The 26,906-nt window shown below is 42.0% G+C and overlaps 1 protein-coding gene across 1 annotated transcript; it reads left to right on the top strand.

The window, feature by feature from the left end:
* Window positions 1-343: 343 nt before the first annotated feature.
* ildr2b (immunoglobulin like domain containing receptor 2b) lies at window positions 344-23,611 on the top strand. The gene is made up of 9 exons (XM_085374383.1): window positions 344-465; window positions 5,238-5,567; window positions 6,391-6,510; window positions 15,122-15,178; window positions 16,100-16,246; window positions 16,369-16,533; window positions 19,918-20,119; window positions 20,907-21,573; window positions 23,486-23,611. Exons 1-9 carry the CDS (start codon window positions 426-428, stop codon window positions 23,519-23,521), a joined length of 1,764 nt encoding a protein of 587 aa, XP_085230509.1. The 5' UTR covers window positions 344-425; the 3' UTR covers window positions 23,522-23,611.
* The last annotated feature ends 3,295 nt before the right edge of the window (window positions 23,612-26,906 follow it).

The raw sequence follows: 26,906 nt of genomic DNA, 5'->3' as shown, positions 1-26,906 counted from the left end.
GTACCATTGTAATGTGTATATAATCGAACTGAGATTCTCTAAGGTGAAAAGGGTTGAATATGTTTGCAAGCAGCATATTCCATTAATCTTAATTGTAGGGCACTGCATGTATTATGATTGGGGCTGAGCCACCATAAAAGTTTGAGCCTAGAATCGCCCCTGCAGACACTTCTAATCAACCTAATGCAGGAGCCAAAATTATCCTGCAACCGAGACACTTATGACATACGCTGTTTTTGTGCCGAAATTTTAGGCTGAAGTTGTCTGAGAGCGGTGCAGTGTTTGTGCTGAGCCTCACCTCCCTGAGAAGTGGTACAGTCCCGTTAGACGCAGTCCGAGTCCGGTCTGCAGCAGACGCAGTTAGCGGAAAACGACATGACCAACAAACGGTTAAACTACTCGTTAGTATAAAAACGGACAATATAATGAACGTTTACCGGCTGGCTATTTTTTTGGGAGCCTCAGGTAGGTCTTACCTTCTAAAGTAAAACGTTAAAATGTGTTTTCTTTACGGCTAAAGCGCAGCAGGTTGATCCCATGTAAACTCGGTGCTTATCCCAGACCCAGGGGCTACACGGGACTCAGTAAAGGCTTCTTTTTGTTTTATTTGAGTGAATAAAGAGAAATAGATTCTCAGTTACAGCGATGGTTTGCTCCATTAACATTTATAGAGCAACCCAAGTAATTATTTTCTGGTATTTAATGCTGTTTCGATCGTATGTTGTGGTCCTAAGATGTTTTACTGATTTGTGGGTTATAGCTTTGCTATTACAGGCACTTCTTTGTGCTGTGGTGTTTTTTATAAAAGTACTTTTTTGGAGTACAATAATAAATACTACATGTATTTTAGCTATTTTCAGGTAGATGTGCTTGAAAAAAGGCACTTCTGTTTGTTTTCGGAATCTAAAATACAAGAAAATGATGCATGTCTTTGTTATTTATATTAAGAAACTCATCTGAGTTATAGAATAACACAAGTGATCTGTTTCACTATCACTTTATTAGTCAGACCGATTAGTTATACAAAATGTAAATATAAGGCCACTATATAATTTATATATATAAGTGTGTATATTTAAGGGTACCAAAAAAACAGGAAGGCTGGAAATGTACTGATGATGGTGCATCTGTGAAGAATGCGCTCTTCACGTCACTTGTTGTGAACATTGTGAGTGTTTTGTGAAACTGCAGTGGCTATATTCATCCTTATCACTTTTTGTTGGGCTAATGAGTCAATGTGAAGGAATGTATTGCAAAGTAAAGGCAGGAAATGTGACAGCTTTGGAGAGGAAAAGTCTGACTGCTCAGGAAACGTGCTGCTTCCAAGAGCAGGGCTTTGACCTGGGAAACATTTGCGACCACATACTGTGCTCACCCCGGTTTAAACTGGCATCTAATCTTTAATTGAGGCCTTTATGTTCCTTTATGTGTTGAGGCCTTTCCACTGTATGCAGGTGGTGAGGGTGTGACTGTCTGCTGCCTCTGAAACCCAGTCATTAACCTACAGTGAGTCACGGCAGACAGTAAACATTGGTTAACAGGTGTAATCATGATGCATGTCAGCAGTTACAGCAGTCCTCACTCCTCTCACCTCAAACTCATGATATTCATGAATTCCAGTTCATGGGCTAACGGTTTGATTTAAATCTCTTGTGCTTAATTGGTTTGTTCACATCCAGCTGGAGGAAGGCCTGACACTCTCATTGGCTGGGAGTCTGCGACCTCCTCCCCCTCTCAGTTGCTCAAGTGGGACAGGAGAGGGGAAGCCCTAACAATGGACTGGTCCATGAAAAAAAGAAATACAGGGAAGACCACAGCTTTCTGTGGCAGGAATTTAGGAGCTTGGTGACCCTTCCTCCTGTTTGTGCAGTTAAAGTGTATCAGAGGAAGAAGTAAGCTGATGACGTCGACCAGCTGGCCTCAACTTAATGTTAAAAACACAAAGCTGACAAAGCTTCAGCATGCTGATTAGTCATTTAATGGAGAAGTTGACTAAGATGTAATCAGTGTCATATCCGTAACTCTTTGTTTCAGTTTATTTTTAGCTCCATGTTAGTGCATTTGGAGAAAACCAGGAAAATTTATGACTAACTAATAAATTAGTTATTAAAATTATTGTTGATTTTTTTTTCTGTTGATTTATTGATTCTGGTTTAAGCTTCTAAATGGAAAGATTTGCTGCTTATATACCAATATTTTTCTGGCTTCATGGTAGGACTGCACGATTTTGCATAAAATGAGAATCACGATTTTTTGGCTTAGAATTGAGATCACGATTCTCTTTTCCAGTATAAATATTTATTGCACTTATTAACTGCACATCAACTTCGTAACAGTTGAAACTGAACATAAAAACAATAAATAAACATAAAAACAACAAATGTCTCACGTTTTGTTGTTGCCGCAAAATGTTGTACTGCTTGAAATTCCGTCTCCACCGTTGCTCGACACTGCGTGTATAGAGCAGGTAGTGCAACAATAGAAAAATAGTTGTGGGACGGCACTGTGTAGCGTTTGTCTAGGGTGTTGATCATTTTCCTAAATCCCTTGTTTTGCACAGTGTTGATGGGAGCCATATCTTTGGTCAGGTCATAAGTGATAGCCTCCGTAATTTCTTTGTGCCTGCGGGAGTTCGACGTGTATAGGGAAGCGCTGTATAAGGTTCACGTTATTGATGTTTGGGTGGTTGACCGGGACGGATTTTCTCCTGTTACTTTCTCGTCATCCCTGACTTGTTCTCCGTTGTTTTTTCCCTGCTAATTTTAGCATCACACGGCACAGCTTCTGTATCACGTGGTATAAGGCTCCGCCCTTGTCATTTGTTGAGCAGGAAGAGTGAGCGCTTGTTTTCATGCAGATTACATCCCGGATCAAAATGCGGTACAATCGTGGTCGTCGTCTTTTTTTCCTTTTTTTTTAAAGTATGAATCGAGATCGCGATTTTCTAACGATTAATCGTGCAGCCCTACTTCATGGTGTAGTCGTTTACACATTTACTCAACAATTGAAAGATCCCGTGACCCAAATCCCTCTGGGATTGTGTAAGGAAAGGCATCTGGTGTAAAAGAAATGTGCCAGATCAAATATGTGGCAACTCCTTATTAACAAGGCAGCAACTGAAAGCAACTACTTCTTATTCTTAATTGAATTTCTTTGAGTTTTGGATTGTTGGACATGTCAGAAAAAAAGAAAACACAGCAGCTTGACTTTATAACCCTTTTCCTGGGATTCACAGACAAAATCAATTACTCGGATAACACATCCTTTTCAAAGAATGTGGTGTAGATCCACACCCAAATGCAATGAGCTCTTTCTTTCCTCCACCTCACCAATTTTTCTGGAATTAAGCCTGGTAGTTTTTGCGTAATCCCGCTGACATACAGACAGACAAATAAAAGCCCAGCAGTGATGACATTCCTCTACCTTGGGTCTCCCTTCTGGGGGAAGAATAGTTATTCGCAGTCCTAACTGTTGCCTGGAAATAGGGAAACTTGATGTCTTTTCAGAAGAATGCTGTAGAGGTGCTCATTTGAGATAAATGTCTAAACACAGTGTGTATTCTCCTCTTACTGACCCTGGGAGATGCAGGCTGGAGGACTTGGTTTTGTTTTGATTTCCTGTCTTCTGGGACATGTTTAGAGTTGAGTTCCTGCCCCACCTAGAGCTAATATGACTACCAGAAAATCCCCATCAGACTGCTCCACCCCCCTCCTTCTATGATGACAACCCCCTGCCTCTCCCTAGATCTCCCCAGCCCCCCACGCACACTGGAATTTAACCTTCCTGACCCCAGCACCGAACAATAGCGGACCCCCACACACTTAATCTCTCCTCCTGTCTTTCTTTTGGTTTTGATATGATGATAATGACAGTTTCTCTGAAGTACAGAGTCATCATCAGTCATCTGTACAGATAAAGATGAGATGCAGCTGCTGCTCTGCTCATAAAGTTGCCACTTTCATCATTTTACTGTTTTCAAACTTTTCTTATCTAGACTCACCTGCTAGTTTATCACCTTCTGCTAGTTATGCAGTCTTTTCCTTCACCTGAAGTTTGATGACAGAGAGCAAATTATTACAGAGTCGGCTTCAGAGCATGTGAAATGGACAGGCAGCTGACGTGCAGTGTCCACAAAACACAGGTTATAAACTGAAATTCACAGTAAGATGCATTATATGTGTATTTAAAAGAGTGCTACAGGAGGCAATAAACTCATCCTCTGAAAACCTAGACAGGCTACACAGTTTAAGGATAGATAAGCTAATTCATTATTCATCATGATTCATCCATCCATCCATCTTTTTCAGCCAATTAAGGCTTACAAGAGGGTGGGACCCTATCCCAGCTCCAATGGGGCGAGGGGTGCAATTGCCAGTTTATCACAGGACTAGCACAGAGACAGACCATTTGCACTCCCACTCACATCTTCTTCATGATCTAGTATCCATGATTACAAGCAAACTAGCTTCACGTGCTGATCGTTCCAAAGACACTTCCCAAAGTTTCACTTGCATAGACCCATGCACTCCAAAATCAGCACCCTTAGCTGTACTACTTACTGAGATTGCTGCCAAAGCAGAGACTGTTCAGAGAATAATTAACTTGAGCTTGAGCTGCAATAACTGACTAGAAAGAAGTCAGTTGAGGGGGGCAGAGTGACCCCACCCCCAATAACACAAAGGTCACATTATCATTTAACACCAACAAAGCTGCAGCCTTCAAAATGACCAAGTAGTGGACAGTAAAGCTGTCTAATATAGCTCATTAAGATTTAAAGGTAATTTTTTGTTAAAGACTGTAGTTTAGCTGTAGTTAAAAAGTTAATAATAAAATCGCAACTAAGTAGTGGTGTAAAGCCTAATCAGATCTTTGACTTACTAACCAAGTAAAATTGAGGCAAATCAGTTCTGACATTAAACATATTGGCTCCTCTCATTGTTGTTACATAATTTATTGATTAACAAATATGTTAAAGGTTTAATTTTGTTTAAATGGGACGGATTTTAATGCTTGTAGTGTGTTTTCAGATCTGGCGCTTATATTGGTTGGACTAAAAAATGAGTCTGTAAACTCTGTATTTCATTCTGCAGAATAGGTGGAACTGACTTGCTTAAGTTAGCATCGTGCATATTTACCATTTGCATGACTTAATAGTCAAACTGAACTGATATGTCCATTTTTAGTAGATTAACAAAAGCACCTGTGCTTTATTCTTTTTGCTTGTATGTGTCCATCAGTGTGCGTGTGTGACAGTGTGCATGTCTCAGTGCAGAAGGAAAAGCAGTATGCAATCCTCTTCCAGTCCGTGGTCCTCTCGTGTCAGTACCAGACGTCCTCCGTCCAGCTCCCGGTGGTGCAGTGGTGGTACAAGTCCTACTGTCGAGACCACATGCAGGAGTCCTTCTCCCTTTCGGAGACCCTGGGCATCAAGACCTCAGCGCTGGGACCCAAGTCCCACCTGGAGTGCTCTGACAACACCCGCACAGTTCGGGTAGTGGCATCGTCCCAGGGAGCCTCCATGACGCTGGCTGAGCACTACAAAGGCAGAGACATCAGCATCATAAACAGTAATGTCGCCACTTTTATCCTCAGTGAAATAAGGTGAAAGACTCTGCAGCTGTTTGATCGTCACACATGAGTCAGAGCTGACGGGGTTTTTTATAAATAAATCTCTTCTGCTCCAGTCCTACAAGAATGGCGGTACCACACAGAGGCCCCCGCCCTCGCGCCCATTCATATGTGGGCTTCTTATCAGGACAAAACACGTCTGCCATTTAAATGTGTCAACAACAGCCTCCTGTTGTCACAAAATCCAATAACAATAAAGGCCAAAGGAAATACATGTAGGCCGATAATGACTTTCTTTATGTTTGGCAGTATTTTTTTCATTACTGACATTAAAAACAAACAACTGACTTCGGGACCCTTAACAAATTTTCTTCACATCCAGATAGTTTGTGGTGTTTTGTTAAGAACATGACTTACATTTCCTCGCATTTCAACTGAACATGTTTTTGTCAAGACATGACATTCTCCCTCCCCTTTTTCAGTATTGAGTCCAAACGTGAATTACAGATTTTGGATCTTTAGATGAATTCAGACTTTTTGATTTATAATTCTAACAAAGAGACAAGCATAACCGGGAAAATACTCTCACTTCCCACTGAACAATCAATAGCATGTCATCGATCTTAAAAGAGTTCCAGTTCATAGTCCTCAAATTTTGGGCCACAGTCTTATTGGGTGGCGTCAGTGTTAAATGATTCCGCTTGAATTTTAAAAATGCAGCATTAAAAAGTTTGCTTTGTGAACACGTTGTGCCATTTGACATATTAATATTTGTAAATATGTAGAAATATAATCTTTGTCCTTGTTTTGTAATCTGTGCAGAAGCAGATCTGCGTATTGGGGAGCTGCAGTGGGGCGACAGCGGGGTGTATTTCTGCAAAGTTGTGATCGCTGATGATCTGGAGGGGAAGAACGAGGATCAGGTGGAATTACTGGTGCTTGGTAAGCATGCGAGAAAGTTAACCTATATTTTTCTATTTGTTTGTTTGGGAGTTTTTTCCTGCGCGTTGTTGGTAAAGGTTTTAGAAGTGGTCTCTTAATTGTGCTGCATTCCCGAGTGCCCTTACTACGGTTTCCATGGAAACAGCTAAATGGTGTTTCCCTCTTTACATGCCCTCGATCCTCTGTAACGGACTCTATTCTTTAGCCGGTCGCACGCTTTAGAGAGCCGCTGTGGAGCCGTTACATCTCAGGTCAGTTACACAGTATGTCAGGAGGCTCAAAGACTGCAGGGGAGCTTCAGCTGAACAACAGCGAGCGTGTTTGTCTGTGTGGCGTTTGCTCATTGGGGAGTATCACTGGTCAATCATTATACACACCTCCCAAATCTTCACTAAACTGCCAACACTTCAGCACTAAGATCAGAGAGTCATGACTTACTGTAAATCTTGAAGTAGCATTTTCACTACGTAAGATTGTCTTTTTGTTTAACCCAGACTATAAGATGTTGAACTTGGTAATATGTATTTTCAGACCAAACAAGAGCTTGTTAACGGTCCCCCTCCAAGCATTGATGTATTCAATACAGTTAGATGAAAATATTCCCTTCATATCAGCAAAAGCTGAGCCTTTTGCCTCAATTAGCATGTACAGTGTGGGATATGTAAATTAATCCCTCCCCTTTCCTGCTGTCCCTCCCCTTCCTATCCCTTTACTTTTTCAAGCTTTACTTAGTAGTTCTCATACACAATGCCAAAATATCTGGAGGCTGCTGTTTTGGTGGAGCGTTCAAAGCTCAAAGGTAAAAAATCCACAGTAGGTTGTGCTCATGGGACAACAGCTAAGTGCTAACTGCCAACACAAATCATTCAGATGAATTAGCGCTCACTTTTACTGCTTATAGTAACAGTAATGTTAACTTCACTCATCCTGTCTCTCTGCTCCTTTGCTCTGCATGTGTCTGTTTCACCATCACACACAAGGAGCTAAAAGGCAAACACACAGAGTGAAACATAGAGCAGATGATGGCAGTAGAAGTCGTGCACATGTAGACATGCACATGTAGATATGAGGATATTATCGAACAACTAATAATAGCATCCTTCTTTTGTTGGATAAACTTCCCAACTGTGACATCAGAGAGATTAGCCAACTCTTCCTGGTTGATAGGATTGGTTTCTTTGGTCTGTTGCCTATGAACCCTGACTGTGTGAATGAATATATCTGAAGCAACATTCCAGATACCTTGGAACTGGAATACAGGAAGTCGGGAGTGATGTCACTCCTGAGTTAGCAAGTTCCAGAAAAAGCCAGGGAAAACAGGATTGTTAGCTCAGGGTTGATGGGACTGCTCCGACTTTCTGAGGTGAGGAGGTGTTCCAGATTCAAATTCCGACTGGTAACTTTGGAATTCCAACTTCTGACTTATACAGGAACACAGCATACTGCTTCGATGTTGCTGTTGCGCTGCACTTCCAGGATCAAAAAGTCTACTTGGTTGTTTGTTTTGCTTGTGATATGAAATAAATACGACTAAAACACTTAAAAAAATAACTGATGGTGTGATCTGTTAGTTACTTTTCTCCCTTTATGTTAGGCCAGCCTGATGCTTATGAAGTCTGCTTATTCATGTAGCCCTCTTTAGTTTAGCACTAATCTGATTACAGTCTTCTCCCAGGAGAGAAGAAGGGGCTTAAACGTGTGAGAATAACAAGACTCATTTGGCTTTAGTGCTGAACTTCTTAGCTTGTGCATGTTGTAATTTTGAAGTTAGAATTAGAAAGTGTGTAAAACTTTTTCTGTGCCAAACTGGTTGTTTTTAAAAGTTTCTGGTACTTATATTCAACTTTCTTCACCAGCGTTACTACAAAACTGCTGCTTGGCTCTAACTCCATATTTAGGCTACAGTTCAAATATGAAAGCACATGATCAAAAAAACATTCTTTGCGTGTTCTTTTGCTCACCAGCACCTTGAACGCTGATAACATTTACTCAGTTCTCTTTCACACTCACTCCCCTTCCCTCCCTTTTGCCTTGCAAAATCTTCTCATGCACTCCTCCATTTCCAGTGTTGGGAAGGTTACTTTTAAAATGTATTCCATTACAGAATACAGAATACATGCCCCAAAATGTATTCTGTAACGTATTCCGTTACGTTACTCAATGACAGTAACGTATTCTGAATACTTTGGATTGCTTAATATATTATCATGCTTTTTACAACAACGTGAATGTACTATTGCTGTGTGATTTATTACTATTACTGAAGGGCCGCGACTCCGAACTGTAGTAAAGGGACCTCTGACTAATACGGCGGGGTCCCTGTCGGCTCGTAGCCGAAAAATAGCTTTACTTTGTTGTGTGGGTCAACTTTCTTGCGAGAGACAGAGAGAGGCGTTGAAAGACTGCTCCAACGGAACTTATTGTTTTCGGAGGAAAACATGAACACGGTGTACAGTCGAGTCTTAATAGCTTACTTACAACTGGGCTCGTCAGGCACTCTTCTTGGCTGCAGTGGTTATTATTATATTTACATGCTTCCAGCTCCCGTTTTTCCTCGATGACAACTCGTACCTTTCCACTCCCCTTTTTCTCCCTCCTTGCGCTCACAGACCCATAACGTGTATGGCAGTGCATTCTCCCTGCAACACGGACTACACTGCCCATGATGCTACATTCTTGTAGCATTCTGCCTGTTAGCTTAGCACAACAACAACGAAAATGTGCTCTCTCACCCAAGAAACACACAGTCGCAGAGAGAGAGAGAGAGCGTCGCCCCGTAACCATGGCAACCGTAACGCTGCCGCCTGGAACAAAAGAACGTAGCTGTCAAACAAAACCCAAACAGTCCTGACCCGCGACAATATGAAACAGGAAAGTACTGCAGTGTAATCCATTTATTTCAACAAAGTAACTGTATTCTGAATACCACCCTTTTAAACGGTAACTGTAACGGAATACAGTTACTCATATTTTGTATTTTAAATACGTAACGGCGGTACATGTATTCCGTTACTCCCCAACACTGTCCATTTCTTACTCGTCGACCTCCCCTCCCTCTCGGAGCTGCACAGCTCCTCAGCTCTCTCAGGTTACGGATGGTATGCAGTCAAGTGAGGCAGGGCCAAGGTAGCAAGGCTGTTTTTTTCCCCACTCCTTAATAAGCGCTTACTCAGCACACTCTGCAGCCTCAGTACCAGGGGTTGTTTAGTCTACCAGTGTTGCCATGTCAGACAGTAACCAGTCTTTACTGTAATCAGGGTTTTCAGACCTCATAATAAGCACATTAAAAACATCCGTAGCTGACTCCTGCACACCTGTTGCTGATCCCTTTCTGTATTCAGCAAGTAATTTCCTTGAATTTTTGTTCTGATTTTGACCTTTATGTCATACATATTGAGCACAACAGGCACATTGTTTCACAGCGCGACTTGCATGACCTTGTTTTGACGAGCTTGCGCGGTAAATTGTTGTCCTGGTGCCATCAGTGTCCCAGTTTCCAAACCTCCCTGTCTGTTGCCTCTCACGTCTCAGTTGCTTGCATGTGTTTGGGTGTCTGCATGCATGTAAAATGATTAACAGCATTCAGTTAACAGTGTGCAGTTTTAATGTTAATGCTGAGACACGTCGACTGTGCATGGCATCAAAGAAAAAGGCTTTAATAGTTTTTTTAAGTTTTACTTTATTTTATTTAGCTTTTTTGTGTGTTTAGTTCCCTCTGTGTTTCCCTATCTGTTGTCTTGATGCATGCTCAATCATCCAGGTAAGTAAATCCCAAAAGGTTGATTCTGTTCATCTGGACGTAGCGTTTTCAGTGGGAGAAACGTTTCCTCACTCATCCAAGTGACTTCTTCCGTCTCAGCTGACTTCAGGTTTCCCCAACCTTATAAACAGTACATTTGCACAATAACTGGGCCTTGTTTCAGTTATTGTGCAAATTTACTGTTATTGTGCAGATGAAGAGAATCAACCTTTTGGGATCCCTATCTGTTGCTCCCTCTGTCTCATCTTTCTGGTTAGTGCCTTTGCCCTCCTGTGCTCCCTTTCATCTGACATCTTGTTAGTGTTAGTTTTTGTGTTGCAGTGTAATTGTCTCTTGTGTTTTTTCCTGATTTCTTTGAAGGTTGGTTTTCTTTCATGTCAGGTTTTACTGGCTCCTTTGTGATTATCCTGATTGTCTTTACCCCTGTCTTGTTCCAATCAGCCCCCAGTGTATAAATAGTCCTGTCTTCCTTTGTATTTGCTATAATCACCTTTTAGACTCTGTGTTGGTGTTTGGGAGTTTCTCTTAGCTTAGCCTCCTTGTGGCCCTTTCTATTTTGTGTTTCCTTTAGTCTCAGTTCAACTATACCTATTAATTTGCCAGCAGCTAATAAAGGCTTGCTTTTTGTTAGTCTACCTCTTGCTGTCTGGCACGTGGGTCATATTGTAGTTCAAGAGATCAGAGAGGGATCTCTGGGAACAATGAATTTTATGTTATTATTAGGGGTGCAACGATACACAAAATTCACGGTTCAGTTCGTTTCGATACTTTGGTGTCACGGTTCGATATTTTTTCGATACAAAAAAAATTTTCATGTCAAGTTATTAAAATTATAAATATTTCTTTTAACTCAAAAGTACAGTTTTTAAATTAAATGTTGCTGAAACAACAAAATAACAAAAAAAAATGTATCTGATGGAGAAATCGCTCATATGTGGAAACGAGAGTTTATTACAGATATATGGCTCTTTCCAAAATAAAAGCTATTTTGTCGACAGCAATAAAAGTAGCGATTGCCCTCTCTCTTTCATGTTCTAACAGCTGTCTAATTGAGTCGGGTAAGGTTTGCAGCATGCGTGCTTGTTGTTTTTGTCTGCTTCCACTTGTCTTTGCACTAGCGTGATGTCGGCGTAAATGTGCAGTCATATTCGTTGTGTTCCCACCAATTTAATTGAGCATTGTGTGGCACATCCGACACACTGTTGTACTTTTGTCCACGATGTGCTTAAGTAGGGTCATTCTTCACATGAAAACCAAAATAGTTCCAAACTCCAGATCTGAATGACGGTGGAGGAGGTTCAATTTCGGGTAATAATAATAATAATAACGGATTGGATTTATATAGCGCTTTTCAAGGCACCCAAAGCGCTTTACAATACCACTATTCATTCACTCTCACATTCATACAGTAGAGTTAAGTTAGCATGGCAACTGCCTCGAGTGAATGCATATGGGTGGCGCTCAGTGGATCTGCGCTTGAACGCAGATCCACTGAGCCCTCAACACAGACGGCATCGTCAGAAGAAAAGTTGACCAAATAAATTTAAAATTTTGTATCGTTCAATACATATGCGTACCGAAAGCACTGTATCGAACGGTTCAATACAGATACATGTATTTGTCAAGGGTAGTGTCGTGGATGAGAGAAGGAGGACCCAAACGCTGGACTCACAGGCAGGTAGGTGAAGGTGGATGTTTATTGCCGAAGGAGTGAGCAAACCGTACAGAGGGAGGAAATGGCTGGCTGACTGAATGAACAAAGGACTGACTGACTGGACATACAGACGACATTGACATCCGACATACATCATTAATGACCCGACATTGAATGGGTAGAACAGAGGGCTTAAATACACAGACTGGTGATAATGATGATAATGAGAGACCGGTGAGTACACAGCTGAACATAATGAACTAATGATAATGGGAAGAGGACTGAACATAATGCACACAGACCAAGGCTAACACAATAAAACAGGAAGTGGAACAGGCAGTAGATAAACAGTGAACATGAACTAAGAATACTGGGTCAAAGACCCAGAAACCCTGACAGTACCCCCCCCCCCCCGCCAAGGCCGGCACCCGACGGCCAAAAGAACGAAAAACCAGAACAGGGCGGGCGGAGGGGGCCCAGGACGGAGGGACGGAGCCCACACAGAGACAGTTCAGGGGGCCGACCATGCGGACGGCAACGGCGGCGACGTGGACACAGTTCGGGAGGCCGACCGTGCGGAAGGCGACGGCGGCCACTCAGGCGATGACGGTGCAGTTCAGGGGGCCGGCCGCGCGGAAGGCAGCGGCGGCGGCTCTCCAGCGTCAGGCGTACTGGCCGAGGCCCGGTGGGCACAGGACCAGTCAAGGCGGGACCAGGCGAAGCACAGGCTGAGGCTGCAGCAGACGAAGGCTCTGAGGCTGCAGCAGACGAAGGCTCTGAGGCTGCAGCAGACGAAGGCTCTGAGGCTGCAGCTGAGGCAGAGGCCGGGCCGGGCGTGGGTGCAGCTGAGGCAGAGGCCTGACCAGTCGAAGTTGAAGCCTCTGGCTGGAGACAGGCCGGGCCAGCGGGTGCGGAAACCCCTGGCTGAGGAGCGGCCGGGCCAGCGGGTGCGGAAACCCCTGGCTGAGGAGCGGCCGGGCCAGCGGGTGCGGAAACCCCTGGCTGAGGAGCAGGAGAGCTCACAGCTGGCTCTGGGTGCTGTGGCTGCAGGTCCGGGAACCGAACAGGATGGTGTACGGGCGACTGGGAAACAGGAGGCGACTGGAGGACAGCAGGAGACTGGACAGCAGGAGAGTGAACTGACTGGAGGGAAAGCTGAACAGCAGGTGAGGGAACTGACTGGAGGGAAAGCTGAACAGCAGGTGAGGGAACTGACTGGAGGGAAAGCTGAACAGCAGGTGAGGGAACTGACTGGAGTGGAGATGCTAAGGGAGGAACAGAGGCAGGCGTGGCTGACAACGGAGCTGAGGTTGGTGTGGCTGACGGCTGAGCTACAGACTGGGCTAGACAGGGAGATAAAGCTACGGCCTGGGCTAATAAAGCTGGTGCATGAGCAGGGGATACCTCAGCTAGTCTAACCAGTGATACTGCGAGGGCGTGAAAAGCTGGATCAGGAGGTGGATGAAAGGGTGAAGTAGTAGGTGGACCGGTTAGCTCTTCCAAGCCTCCAGGGAGGTCAGGCTGGGTTCTGGCTGCCCTCAGCCTGGGCGCTGGGACAGGCACAGAAGGTGGCTGGACACCAGTCACCCCCACCCGAGAAACAGGAGCGGGTGTGGAGGTAGACTGGGTCGCAGCTGCCCTCCTCCTGGGAGCTGGCACTGGAGTGGGTGTAGGCTGACTGATAGGAGTGGAAATAACGACTGGGTGAGTGACACTGACAGGTCTATCGGGTTGTATTCTGGTCTTTCTGCCACCACTATTTACAGTTTTTGACTGAACAGTCTTTGGGGAGCCAGAGCAGAAAAAATCTTCCCAGTCCACATCATCGTCAAGGAGGGAAACTCCCCATGGATCAGAAAAGAGTCTGTTGTGTGTTTTAAGTGGATAATCAGATGAGGGGTGTGGAAAACAGTCACTGGAACTCACCACCGGGAGTTGCTGAACAGAGTCCGTTTTATGGCGGCGTGTGCGCCGCTTTCCCCGGGAAGAGGAAGCGGGCCGGGTAAACGGCTGAGCCTCTGGCGCGGTAGCCTCCGCTGAGCCGAGATGGGAGGTGTAGCCGCTGTGCCGTGGCGAGGCGGAAAGGCTGGAGAGTGAAAAGGCTGGCGGGCGAGCGAGGAGCGAAGCGGCGGGAGAGCGAGCGGCCGAAGCTTGGGCTGTGACGCCCGCTCTCCGCGGCGAATGCTCCGGTGCAGCTGAGGCAGCAGGTGGGGGAACGTGGCGTCTCCGAGGCCCGCCCAGAGCCAGGCGAGTCCCCTCGAAGACGTGCTCTCTCTCCGCGAAGAGCCGCTGTTTTCCCCGAAGCCCCTCCGTCCAGCGAAGGAGCGCTGCCTCCTGCCGCTCGAAAAGTTCAGGGTCCGCTGGGTCCACAACGCGGGGTCGGGTCATTCTGTCAAGGGTAGTGTCGTGGATGAGAGAAGGAGGACCCAAACGCTGGACTCACAGGCAGGTAGGTGAAGGTGGATGTTTATTGCCGAAGGAGTGAGCAAACCGTACAGAGGGAGGAAATGGCTGGCTGACTGAACGAACAAAGGACTGACTGACTGACTGGACATACAGACGACATTGACATCCGACATACATCATTAATGACCCGACATTGAATGGGTAGAACAGAGGGCTTAAATACACAGACTGGTGATAATGATGATAATGAGAGACCGGTGAGTACACAGCTGAACATAATGAACTAATGATAATGGGAAGAGGACTGAACATAATGCACACAGACCAAGGCTAACACAATAAAACAGGAAGTGGAACAGGCAGTAGATAAACAGTGAACATGAACTAAGAATACTGGGTCAAAGACCCAGAAACCCTGACAGTATTGTTGCACCCCTAGTTATTATCTATATAAAACATCCTGGTGGTACAAATGGGAAGTAAATGGACCTCCAGATCAAAAAGGGTCAAACTTTTGGGATGTGAACATGTGAACCACATGTCACGGGAGTCCATCTAATAGACATTTCAGTTTGTCACAGACAGCATGGTCAACAACAAACGTCTTCATTGATAAGTTTGATATTTTCTAGATGCAGACCCATTTTTTCATACTTAAACTTTCATTCCCCAAATAGTGCATGACCATTAATCATCTGCCTTCTGCCAAATTTGCTAATTTGCCTGACCTTTTGACTCCCGCTTCCCGCTTCCTCTGCCGGCCTTCACCTGTCCTCTCCCTCTCTCTGCAGGCAGGACAGGTGAGCAGCAAGATCTACTCCCTGAGTTTGATTTGGAGATTATGCCAGGTACGGTCCCTACGCTGCATGTCTGTCTCTCTGCCTGGCATTTTCCAGCTTTTCTATTGCCTCCTGATGTTTCTAATTCCAACTGACCAGATAAAACTCTCTTTGACTAACAAATGTACATTCACTTGTTAGAAATTTGACTGAATAAACATGACAGCCTTGTAGCTGGAGCTTCTACGCCCGATATGAACACAGTTAGTGAAGCTACATGAAGCCAAATTCACAGAGTTGTAGTTGTTATTGTTTACCTCCAGTTATGATTTCAAATTTCACAGGGGAAATGTGTTGTTAGTGAGTGGATTTTGACTCTTGGCACACCCTGAGGAAGTCTGTTGTTATGGTTTGGATGGTTCAAAGATGTGAGAACGGATAAAAGTAACTCTGATTTCCTTTGATATCCCCTAAAGTTTCCTGTTTGTAGGGGTCTGTTGTCCGGGTACATCAGTGGAGGAGAGCGCCAAACATCAGCTTTTTTTAATAGAAAAAACAGAGACTGGGTTTATTTTTTTGTCCAAAATCTTTGTCAGTTATAACATTTCAGCAATTCAAATGCTGAGATCTGAAATAAACAAAGACATTTCAAAAAAGACTGTGAACTTCGGAGAACAATTTTCAGCCCTTTGGCTGAATTTCTTCACTCAGCTTCATTTTTTTTCTTTAACGTAACGTTAGTGATATTGAGCTTTTGTCACAAACTGCACAAATCCTTTTGAGTTTGGCCCAGTCTGACTTATTTTAATGGTTGTGGCCATATTTCAGTTGCATCTAGTTACCACTAGATATGACTGTTATGTGAAAATCTTGGTTTTGCTGACCTCCACTGGTTGAACTTCTCACTTTGGTGTAGTGATGTTAAATCACTGTTCAGAGTGTTTAATCATTGACTGTTACCTTTTTTTTTTTTGTATGTATGTAAATCAGAATGGGCGTTTGTGGGATCTGTAGTCCTGGGCAGCATCTTGCTCCTGCTGTTGTTGGGGATCTGCTGGTGCCAGTGCTGTCCTCACTCCTGCTGCTGCTACGTCCGCTGCTGCTGCTGCCCTGACACCTGCTGCTGCCCACGACACCGTGAGTAACACAAACAACCCAATGACTGTCCTGCATCCTCTTTTAAAAAAAATGAATGTCCTTTTTTTAATTGAATATCCCCATTCTTTAACATCAACAATGAAAGTGTGTTGTTTATGCAGTGTATGAAGCGGGGAAGATGGCAAAGAGCAGACAGCCTGCTGCTCAGGTCCCTGTGTATCCCTATTACATTCCTGGTATACCTACTGTGGTCCCTGTGGCCTCTTCCTCTTACACGGACACAAAGATCAACTCGATCCCCTCAGTGGAGAATAACCTGTCTGGAGGTGAGTAGTAGAGGAAGAATTCAAATGGTTCCTGAAAGATGAGAATTATTTTGTAATTTTACAGGTAAAATTTCAAAATAAGTTATAGGCCGCCTGTATGCAAAATATATTTAATATTTGCATATGGTAGTTACGTGTTGTTTATTGTGCTCATAGTTTATTGATGGAAATTCTAATTTCACCTTTGTGATTTGTAATAAAATAATCAAAATTATTAAAACCCCAAAACCGATTAAATACTTTGTCAAATCTTACTGCTATTATTATTATTATTATTATTATTATTATTATTATTCAAAAAATAGATGAAAATGAACAACTTAACTGATTTCTTTGGAAATGACTTCTTTGCTGGTACTGTTGGAGGATGGGGTCAAAATGACTGGGATCAGCGGTTCTAGTGTTGAAAGTTCAATAACTGTTTTTAACGCTTTTGGAGAGGCAAAAACAATATTGATGAGCTCAGTATTCACTCTTCTTTATCACTGCTTTTGAGCTCTAAAACCTTCTCTGAGGACTATTTGAACAAGTGGTGTAATTAACGTTATTTATAGTCTTACATAGAAACGTCAGTGACAGCTGCCTTTTTCTCTTCATCAAACACTGACACGACTAACCTTCATTTCATCCATCATCCTTGTCTCTACAGTGAAAAGTCTGAATGTCTGAAATGTCTGAAGAAATGTTCTTCTCTTTTTCCTTTTTTTGAATTTAATCCGTTATTAACACGTAAGGTTGTTTTGTCTCGTATACTTTGCACACTCAAGAGTGTTTGTGTGCGTCCTTGCATGGTTTTGTTTTTCTCAATCTATCTATAGGTGTGTGTGTGTGTGTGTGTGTGTGTGTGTGTGTGTGTGTGTGTGTGTGTGTGTGTGTTGACATTCACAGTGCGCAGTGGTTACCAGCTCAAAGCCAGTCCAGCCCAGGACTCAATAAAAGTTCTGTACTACATAGAGAAGGAGCTGGCTCAGTTTCCGCGCAGCAAGATGGCAGCATTCAAATGTAAGCCTGCACAGATTAGGCTAGTTTCTTTAATCTGTGTGGCAGTGTGTGCGTTTATATGTATGTATGTGCTTTATGTGCATGGTTTGTGGGAATTAAATCTTACTAGTTGCCGTCTAATCCTTTCATATTTGAAAAAAACAACATCTGTCCCTTTTTTCTCATTCACAAATTGCAAGGTTAACTTGTGGAGTCATGCTTTTTCATGAGTTTGAAAACACACAGTCATGTGAAAATATGTGAAGCACATCTTCTTTTCTCAGCTTTGTCAAGTCAGAGTTGTCTGTGTCTCTTTTTCTACCTTGCTAAATCACCATGGTAACGTATACTGAACATATAGTCTGGTTAGAACCAGGTTATGTTCAGAGTTTTGGCTTAAAATTGTCATTTTAACGGATTCTTTTATTTTGCTGCATGGTTCAAGTGGAATAAAGACTCTTCTGGGGAAATATGTAATTTGTTAAGCCGTACTTAACAGATGAGTTGAGTAGTCATTATTATCTGATAATGTCTCTGTCTGGAGTAAGTGACACTCACAGGGATTGTTTTGTGTAGGAGTGAGTTTTATGATCTGTGAAACGCCCCTTTTTATGGGAGTGCACACAGAGGCATTACAGAGAAATCCACCATCATGTTATCTCCAACGTGGGATTTAGGTTTTGTCGACTCAGCTAAAGCCAAAAAAAAAAAAAAAAAGCCTGTCTGTGTAGAATTTCCTTTGTAATATTCCCATCATTGTCACTGCAACCAAGTGAAAAATCACCACCTCTCCACCAGAGTGCTTCACAGCTGCTATGAGGTGTTTGTGCTGATATATGTTGATTTGCTTTTCTCCAAACGTGACGCTTTAAAGCCAGACAACTCCGCTTTGGTTCCATCTGTCATAAAGGCTGTATGAGGCAGGCAGGATTGAAAAGCCAAAATGCAGACTCTCAAGCAGGACTGAGCTCAAAACTCAGCTCTATTTCTGGAAATACAAAGGACATGAAACCAAACTGGGAGAAACTAGAAACTAAACTGACAGGCAGAACACACAGCATTAAGGGAGATCACAACACTGGACAGAGGGAGACACAGACAATATATACACACAAGAGGGAATCAGGGCGAAGAGGAAACACCTGGGGAACACAGCTGGACCTAATCTAATTGACGAGACAGGGGACAAAACATGTTGCAGACAATACTGGAGACTATCAAAGTAAAACAGGAAGTACGAGAAACACACACTATGATGCAGACTGACTAGGTACAGGGAACAGAGGGAGCGAGACACACATTGAGCGAGGGAGACGTAAACACAAATGACACAAACAGACTCACACGCAAGACACAGCGATGAGACAAACACGCAAGATGAGTTTCAAAGATAAGAAACCAAAACCTGGAAATACAAGTAAACATAAACATAAATGAATAAAACTCAAGACTAAATCTGTATAAACTTGAACTTAAATCATCATTATAAAGGAAAGAATAAAAAAAGGCTGGGTAAAGTCCCAGTACCATGGCATCATGTGTACAAAGAACATTGTTCTAAAAGTCTAGAGGTTTATTTAGAAGCAATTTTCCAAACCTTTCCACAAGAATATTGCTTCTAGAGAGAAGATGCTTGTACCTGGCAGCCCTTCCAAGCATGTCACACTTGTTCAGTCTGTTTCTAATTCTACAGTCTGGACTTCCAACGTTTAACATGCTGACTGGGGCCTGTAGAGCGAGAGGGTCTGAGCAGTGTGAAATTAGGGTGAATTTGCTGGAAAGGCCACTTGGGAAGATTAAATTTGTAAATAATCTTTCTCACGGTGGAACGATGCACTGTTAATGACTACGGAGGCAGTAAGGGTGTACATATTTTTCTCACAAACTGCTCTGCTTTATGGGTTAGTTTTTTGCTAAATAAATAACAATACAGTGTAATATGTCACGTGTTGTTGTTCATCTGAGGTAATTTTAGAACCTGAGAAGGACCAGATTAGTTTTTTTTACATTGTCCTGAAATTTATAACCTTAATAATCTAAAGGTGTAGATTATTTTTCACAATTGTACAAAATAGATCAGCTGAATCCCACATAGAGGCTGGAAATATGAGCACATGTATGGAGCATTAATGGCATCACTGTGGAATGTCTGGGATACACTGCAGTTCCTGTGTTCATAATAATAATAATAGTAATAACAAAGACAGATCGTGCATTTGTCATATTAATGTTAATTAATTTGTTCCCTAATGATTCTTTTTTTAATTAGAAAAATAAAAAACATCGTCTGATCCTATTCTTCCTTGAATGCATTCATACCTTTATACCACCCGCTGTTCATTCAAAATGACTTTATTAGTATAAACAGCAAATATCATGTTAGTGATGTGTCTGTCCCAGCAGCCAGGAGCATATCAGAGCTCAGCTCGCTTCATGATGGAGGGACTACAGACTTCAGAAACACCTTTCAGGCGGTCCAGATGAAAGCACTTCCACCTATCGCAGACCTCGATGACCTGTCGGTGCGGAGAGCAGCTCCACCTACACAAAGCCGAAGACTCAGACAAGACAGAATTAACCACTCAGATGATGAACTGGACCGCAGGTAAGGTGGAGAGATGCTTCCCTCTGAAGAGTTTCTATCAGGTTGTTGTGTTTACTGTTTAATGCCAGAAAACATTTGACAGTAGATGTGTCACGGTGACGTCTTTATGTTGCTTGAAACAAAGTGAATCCAAAGATATTCATAGGCAAAACACAATAACACCATAAAAAATGGCTGAAATACTTTTTTGTCAACCACAAATTATTGCTAAGGAATGTAATTTTGCCAGTAGAAACAATAAATTATAATTGATCCACTATTCAATGTACTTCACTGCATCACCTGCAGCAAACGTGGCTGCACGTTTTTTCCCCCTTTGTAAGTAAAAGCAGTCCAAATGTAAACCTCCTGAAAGTGACGTGTTACTCTACGACTATTTTCTCTCACCAAAACTGTTCATGAATAGAACGTTAATACAGGTAATTACCATTTTAAAAAATTGTTGAAAGAGCTGTTAAAAAGCAAAATTAAACCAGGATGTAAACATTGTCTGCAGTAATGGCTTTTAGTGTAGTGGTTTACACTTTTGCCCAACAAATGAAAGATCCCTGGTTTGATCCTGGGAGGAGACACAAATTCCTCTGTCAAACGTGCAGAGCATCCCGCTGTAGTGACCCATTGAGAATAAGGGATCAGCTAAAAGTAGCTAACATGGGAGTCTACAAGGGTTTTCTAAATTGGCTTCATTTGTCAGCCCTGGAGGTTGCTGCTTGGTGAGATAAATGTTTTCTCCAGTTTTGTTTGTTCTGTTATTAACATGTATAGCGTGGGCTGCTTCTCGCCCTAGGTGGAACTGCCGATCGGAGAACCTGCAGAGAAAGACGTTGGGCAGAAGAGGGCGCACGGGCTCTCTGGATGAGCTGGAGGAATTCGCTCGGTCTTATAGCGCACATGGACGTCGGGATGCGCCATCAGACCGGCCTTATGAGCGGGATTACAGCCCTCCCAGGCGCTCCTATAGAAATGAACATGATGGCTGGGGGCGCCGCAGCCCGTCACCAGTACTGCAAAAGAGAAGGGACACGTGGGACAGTGATCGCCCGTCTCGACTGCCCCAAAGCAGAGCCTATGATGACACCTTGCTCAACAGCATGCTTGAGAGTAAAACGAGGGGCCGGGGAAGGGACAGAGGTGCTGGGAGGATGGACGAGGACAGTGACACTCCCTCTAAAGGCAGCTCCAGAGGAAAGGGCAGCGATAGTTATTACAGCCGTTCACCTAGCAACCGCCCAGAAGATGAGGACTCTTTGCCTCCGTACTCTGAGCTCGAGGCTGAGAGATACCGCAGGGCTGACCAAACTACAGAGCGGTACCGCACAGCAGAACCTCCCAGATCAGAGAGGTACAGGACCACAGAGGCAGCCATGAAGCCCTTCTCTTACACCCGCCCCAACCAGGGAATGTCCCACACACTGCAAGGGGGCAGAGAGGAGAGAGAAAGGAGCAGAAATCTGGTGAGTTACTTATAGCAGGAACAAGGACTTCCTCTTCTGTTCTTCAGGAAAAAGAGCCTTGAAATCCTGTAAACTGTTGCAGGACAAATCTGGTGATATCCTATTTTCGTCTTACTGTCAGCAAATACTGTAAAAAGCATAAAACCAGCAATGTGTCAGTCTAGAAACAACTGTCTGTGTAATCAAGTCATGAATTATTCCTTTCTGTCAATTAATGTCCTCAAAAGGTTTATGTAGTTTAAAAACTATCGTTCATCCTGACTTAATCCCACATTCATCATCATGATGCTATGAAAAAAAAATAGTAAGTAAAAATGTTTCCAGGTGAACTTTATATATCGATATAATTGGAGTCGAGTTGGGACCTATTGTTTGTTTCCAGGTTATTCCGTACTGAAACGGATTCATGGACAAACCCCCAATTAATTAGCAGTAGCTTTGTAGTAGCCCACAGCTCTGCAATCAGGTCAATGTTTTATTGTTTTTCAGATCACTCTTATTATTTTATAGTCCACACACATACTGTTATATGTTCAGTACTAAAGCAGTAGAGTTAGCACACTTTCTTTCATAGTAAGTGGAGCAGTTATGAAACAGACAACCAAGTATATCCCTACAAGACTTGGTGGAGACCAAAACTGAGCTAAAAGGGAGCAACTCACTTGCTTTTATCACATGGTTGGAAACAACTGTCCGGTTGACCTATTATGTAACTTCAAGGCTGACTGCTGTATAAATAAGCATTCAGCTGTTTATCTCTTATATAAATTTAAAAACAATATTCCACTATACACTTCTGAAGCACCCATCAAAAGATGTGCAAAGTGGCCATAAAAAGATGGACATGGTCAGCAACAATACACAGTCAGGTAGACTGTAGCATTTAAATAATGCTCTTCAAGTGTGCCAAGAAAACTTTCCCCACACCACTGCACCATCACCATGTCCTGAACTGTTGATATAAACCAGGATAGATCTGTCTTTTTATGTTTACAACAAATTCCATCTCTGCCATCTGAATGTCGCATCAGAAATGAAGATTCATCATTCAAGACAACGTTTTCTCCGTCCAATTTTAGTGAGCACGTGTGACTTGTAGCCTCAGTTTCCTGTTCTTAGCTGACAAGAGTGGCTGTTGCAGTTGATCTGCTTCAAGGTTCAACGTGTAGTGTTTTCAGAAAGGCTCTTCTGCATACCTTGGTTGTAACCAAACATTATATGAGTTACTGTTACCTTCCTATTAGGTTAAAGCAAGAAACACTATCACGCAATGTTTAAAGTCATTTAAATCAGTGAGTTGCTTCCCTGTGATTATATATTTGTGTTAACAAGCTTTTGAGCTGGTTTATAAAACAAAATAGCCGATAAATGTTATAAGCTATGCTTTCCCAAAATCTGCTAAAGCTGGTTTCAACGTTTACAGAAGCACTGTGTGCGTAAACTAACACTGCTGGTTTGAGCTTTACATGAGATTTGTTGACAGTAAGAAATATAGAGAAAAAAACATCTGCCTTGTCCTTTAATATCTTTTATATATCTTTAATAATGTCTCTCAGTGTTATGTACATAATATGTATTGTGGATTTTAGATTTGTGGTGTCAACACTAAATCATTTTGTGTTGTTTCTACACGACTTTATGTAGCAGTGGCTTTTCTAACCTAATTTTTGATAATGAATGAAAGCGCATTATTCCTCTATAACACAGCCTAGCATGCAACCATTACACACAGGCTTTCTGGCTTTCTAAATATCCCAAAGTCTTTCTTCCTCTATGAGCAAGGTGGCAACCACTGCAGTATTGCATGATTTCTGTGCATGGTTACAAAGCTCTGTCCCCAGGCTGTGCTAACCCTGCATGAGCATGAAAGTGAAGTTCCTAATATGTTGCTCTTGGTATGTTTCCCTAACAGAGCACTGCACTGAGCAGGGACTCACTCATAGTGTGACAGGGTCTCCAGCCTGGACCCAGCACAGCGCTGCCAGCCTGTGCATTAAAACTGTCCTGCAGCTGCGCAGGAGATGCTAACTGTTACAGCTCCAACCACAGCAAGTCAGGCTCATCTCACTGAAATAACATCACTGAAAAACGTCAGTAATGAATCCTGAGGAAAAAGTGGATTTAATATTTGTGTTTTTGTACATGCATATCATATTTTATTTGTTTGTTTGTTTTTTAATTTGTCTTACTTTGTATTTCAATGATGTAACTGGACTCACACTGGTGCCAAGGACAGATTTTGTATTTTATTTTTTTGTTATTCAAAAATTTTAGAACAGCAACTAAGCAGCCTTCAGCCTCCATACTTCTCTACTACTCTGCAGCTCAGGTTCACTTTGTATTTTTGCCTTTGCCTGTTGTTACCTGTGTTCCTGGAAATACTGCGCCTTGAATTTGTACTACAGATTGCAATTGCACTGCTTAATAACTTTTTAAATAAAGAAAACTTTGCTATAGTCTCCTCTTTCTTTTGGTTAGTCAGTTTAGTCTTTGCTCTGTAAAATATTGGAGAATACTGAAAAAAACACTCCCAACCCAAAATGGCGAAGTCTTCAGAAACACAACAGGTATGTCTGATCATTTTAAAGGGAAACTGCTGTTTGTAATACTGACATCAGATTTTTGGCGCATCCTGTTGAACTTTGACTCATTTAAACCGGTCAAAGGATTGGAGTTGGAGTTGGGGTTGGTTTATTTACATAATGAATAACTTGTCTTTATATATTGCTAGGAAAAATGGGAAACAGGAGCAGTGATTTAATGAAATGTGCAAACATAAATGACAAAACAGAGTATGTACAATTCTTATAATCTCCAAAGTCAACAACGTTTTTCTTCACCACAGCCTGAACTCTCTTAGACAAACTTTCTTTTCATTTCTTTAAGCAGTCGTCAGCAATCGTTCTCCAGGCTTCTCGAAGGACATCTAAAGCTTCTTCTTCTTTGGCTGTCTTTTATTCTGTTCTCTGTCAAGGTGATCCCACACTGCTTCAGTAATGTTGAGGTTCGATTTCTGAGGATGCCAATCCATGACTGATAGTGTTTTTCTATTGAGGTATGCTTTTACTGCATTTGCGGCGTGTTTGAGATCATTGTCATGCTGAAAAATTAAGCCAGATGTTCTCCAGATGGTTCTGTACAGTGAGACAAACTCAAACAGATGGTTGATTTCTATCATTTTTGTCAAGATCCACAGCACTGGCACCCGCTTCAGATGTTATCAGTCCAGCCCAAACGATGACAGAGTTTCAATCTGTATTTTACAGCTGGGTGTAAAAACTCACTATTGCACCTCTCTCCTGACCTATCAGTTGATTTGAACCAGCATTGTTTGATTTATCACTTCATAAGACCTGTTGCCACTGATTTTCAGTCCAGTTGTTGCCCAGCCCATTTCCCTTCCTTTAAGGTGGCTTCTAGACAGCCACCCTTTGACTGGGACTGTTTCTGTTGAGGCTTCAATAAAAAGTAGACTCGAGGTCCAGATTTGCAAATCAGTTCCCATGTCAGGTCTTTCCTATTTCTTAAGGGTATGACTTTCAGATGCTGTTTATCTCTTTTATATACTTTTCAGGTCTGGTAATTATTTGTCTGTTTGACATTTTTCATAGATTTAACTAAAGAAATGGAAAGAAATTATGTGTTTTGCTTAGTTTTCTGTTATGTTTAGACAAAATTGGCTTATTCTTGATTCCAGTCACTTTTTTATTCTTAAAAATTACTAGAATGCTCCTTAAAGGAGGGTGGCTCCAGACTTTTTTACAGTACTAGTTACTCTAAAAAGTAGATGAGATTATGCCAATTCACCAACAAAACAGAAAGTACTCCAGCCTGACAGAAAATTGCATTCAACACTAATGTATCATCACTCAGCATGTGTATATCTGATCCCTAAATTATTCATTCATTGTTAACCTTCGCATATAAAAATTAAGTTGATATGTTTTCTTACACATATATTTTCACTCACGTCACAGTTTTCTGATTTTAATTGATATTTGCATTTTATTGCTCTTTCAGGCATATTTATGTGGTTTTAAACCTGCAGTCAATGAATCTAAAGCATTTAATCAGGCATGTGTCTGGCATGTGCAGCCAGTGTTTAATAAATTCAGATTTAATACATGTAAAGTGGTGCTACACGAGAGCCTGGAAACTGATTTGTTTTGAATGAGCTGTTTTCCATAGTGCTGAAAGAATTTTTTCACTTTCACTTGAGAATCACACTTCACCTCCAGACAGACAGACAGATAAAGTCATTATTTGTATTATAATAATAATACATTGTATCACTGGATCATCATTATAAGAAGATAAAAAGTACAAAGTAGCACAACGTAGAAATACCCTCTTATATTAAGTATTGTATTTGAGTAAATGCACTTTATATCATCATGTAAGCAGTGTCACTTATTATAATGTAAATTTCTATTGTCACCACAGAATTTGATCTTTGAGTGCTCATTGAGTCTGATAATGCATGTGTACCTTGGATGAAGCCTGTGTTTTTCTTATCAGAGCTTATTAAATATACAGAGCTGAGTAAACACTGACAACATTCAGTATAAAAATACACACAGTGGTGCTCATATGAGGCATGTGTTGGACTAATATAAACAGTTTCAGGGTTTGTGTGTCTTTCTGCTCCTTTTCCTTTGTGTAAAGTTATTTTGTGTTGTGTAGAATGATTTTGCTTGTTTGTGGATGTGTTTTGTCTCTATTTTTTTGTCATTCTCACTGTGAGTATTTCTTTACGTTAGAACAAAATGAAAGAAAAAAAAGTGCAGACAAAACCATAACTGGATAACATTTGGTAATGTAATATAACACGGGCCGCAAATAACAGTGTAAATGTTTTGTATACACTGGAGACTCACAAAGACAAAGGTACTTCATGTCCTCAGCAGGTACTGATAAAGAAGGAATTGAAAAATTAGCATGTAGTGAGCTTCAGAGTGAAGCCAGGAACATTTTTAAAGCTCTTTATTCATGAAGCTTTGTTTTTCACTGAATTTCAAGCACACTTGAATGAGCTGAGCTCAGCACTTGAGTCCACCTCAGGCACGCTTGTCTTCTGTTTTTACCATGAAGTCTGCAGTGGTGTACATCCTCAAAAGGAAAAGTAAACATCATTCAAAGAGCTCAAATGCTTCTACAACATGGCTCATCTGTGAACTTTACACTCTGGCTGCATGCCATAAATGATAAATGGAATGGAACTGACCTGCTTCTCCCTCACTCACTTTACACAGTATCCAAGCTTCCTTTTATACAGTGAGGGAAAACAGACTTAAAACTCCCATCATGGATCTTAACTTTAACATAAAGAATGC

This window comes from Diplotaxodon limnothrissa, linkage group LG16 (assembly GCF_057381915.1).
Source record: "Diplotaxodon limnothrissa isolate DT_005_m linkage group LG16, D_limnothrissa_male_GT1.1, whole genome shotgun sequence".
Lineage (NCBI taxonomy): Eukaryota > Metazoa > Chordata > Actinopteri > Cichliformes > Cichlidae > Diplotaxodon > Diplotaxodon limnothrissa.
Note: the sequence above shows the minus strand (reverse complement) of the source record. Positions and strands in the feature narration are given on the sequence as shown.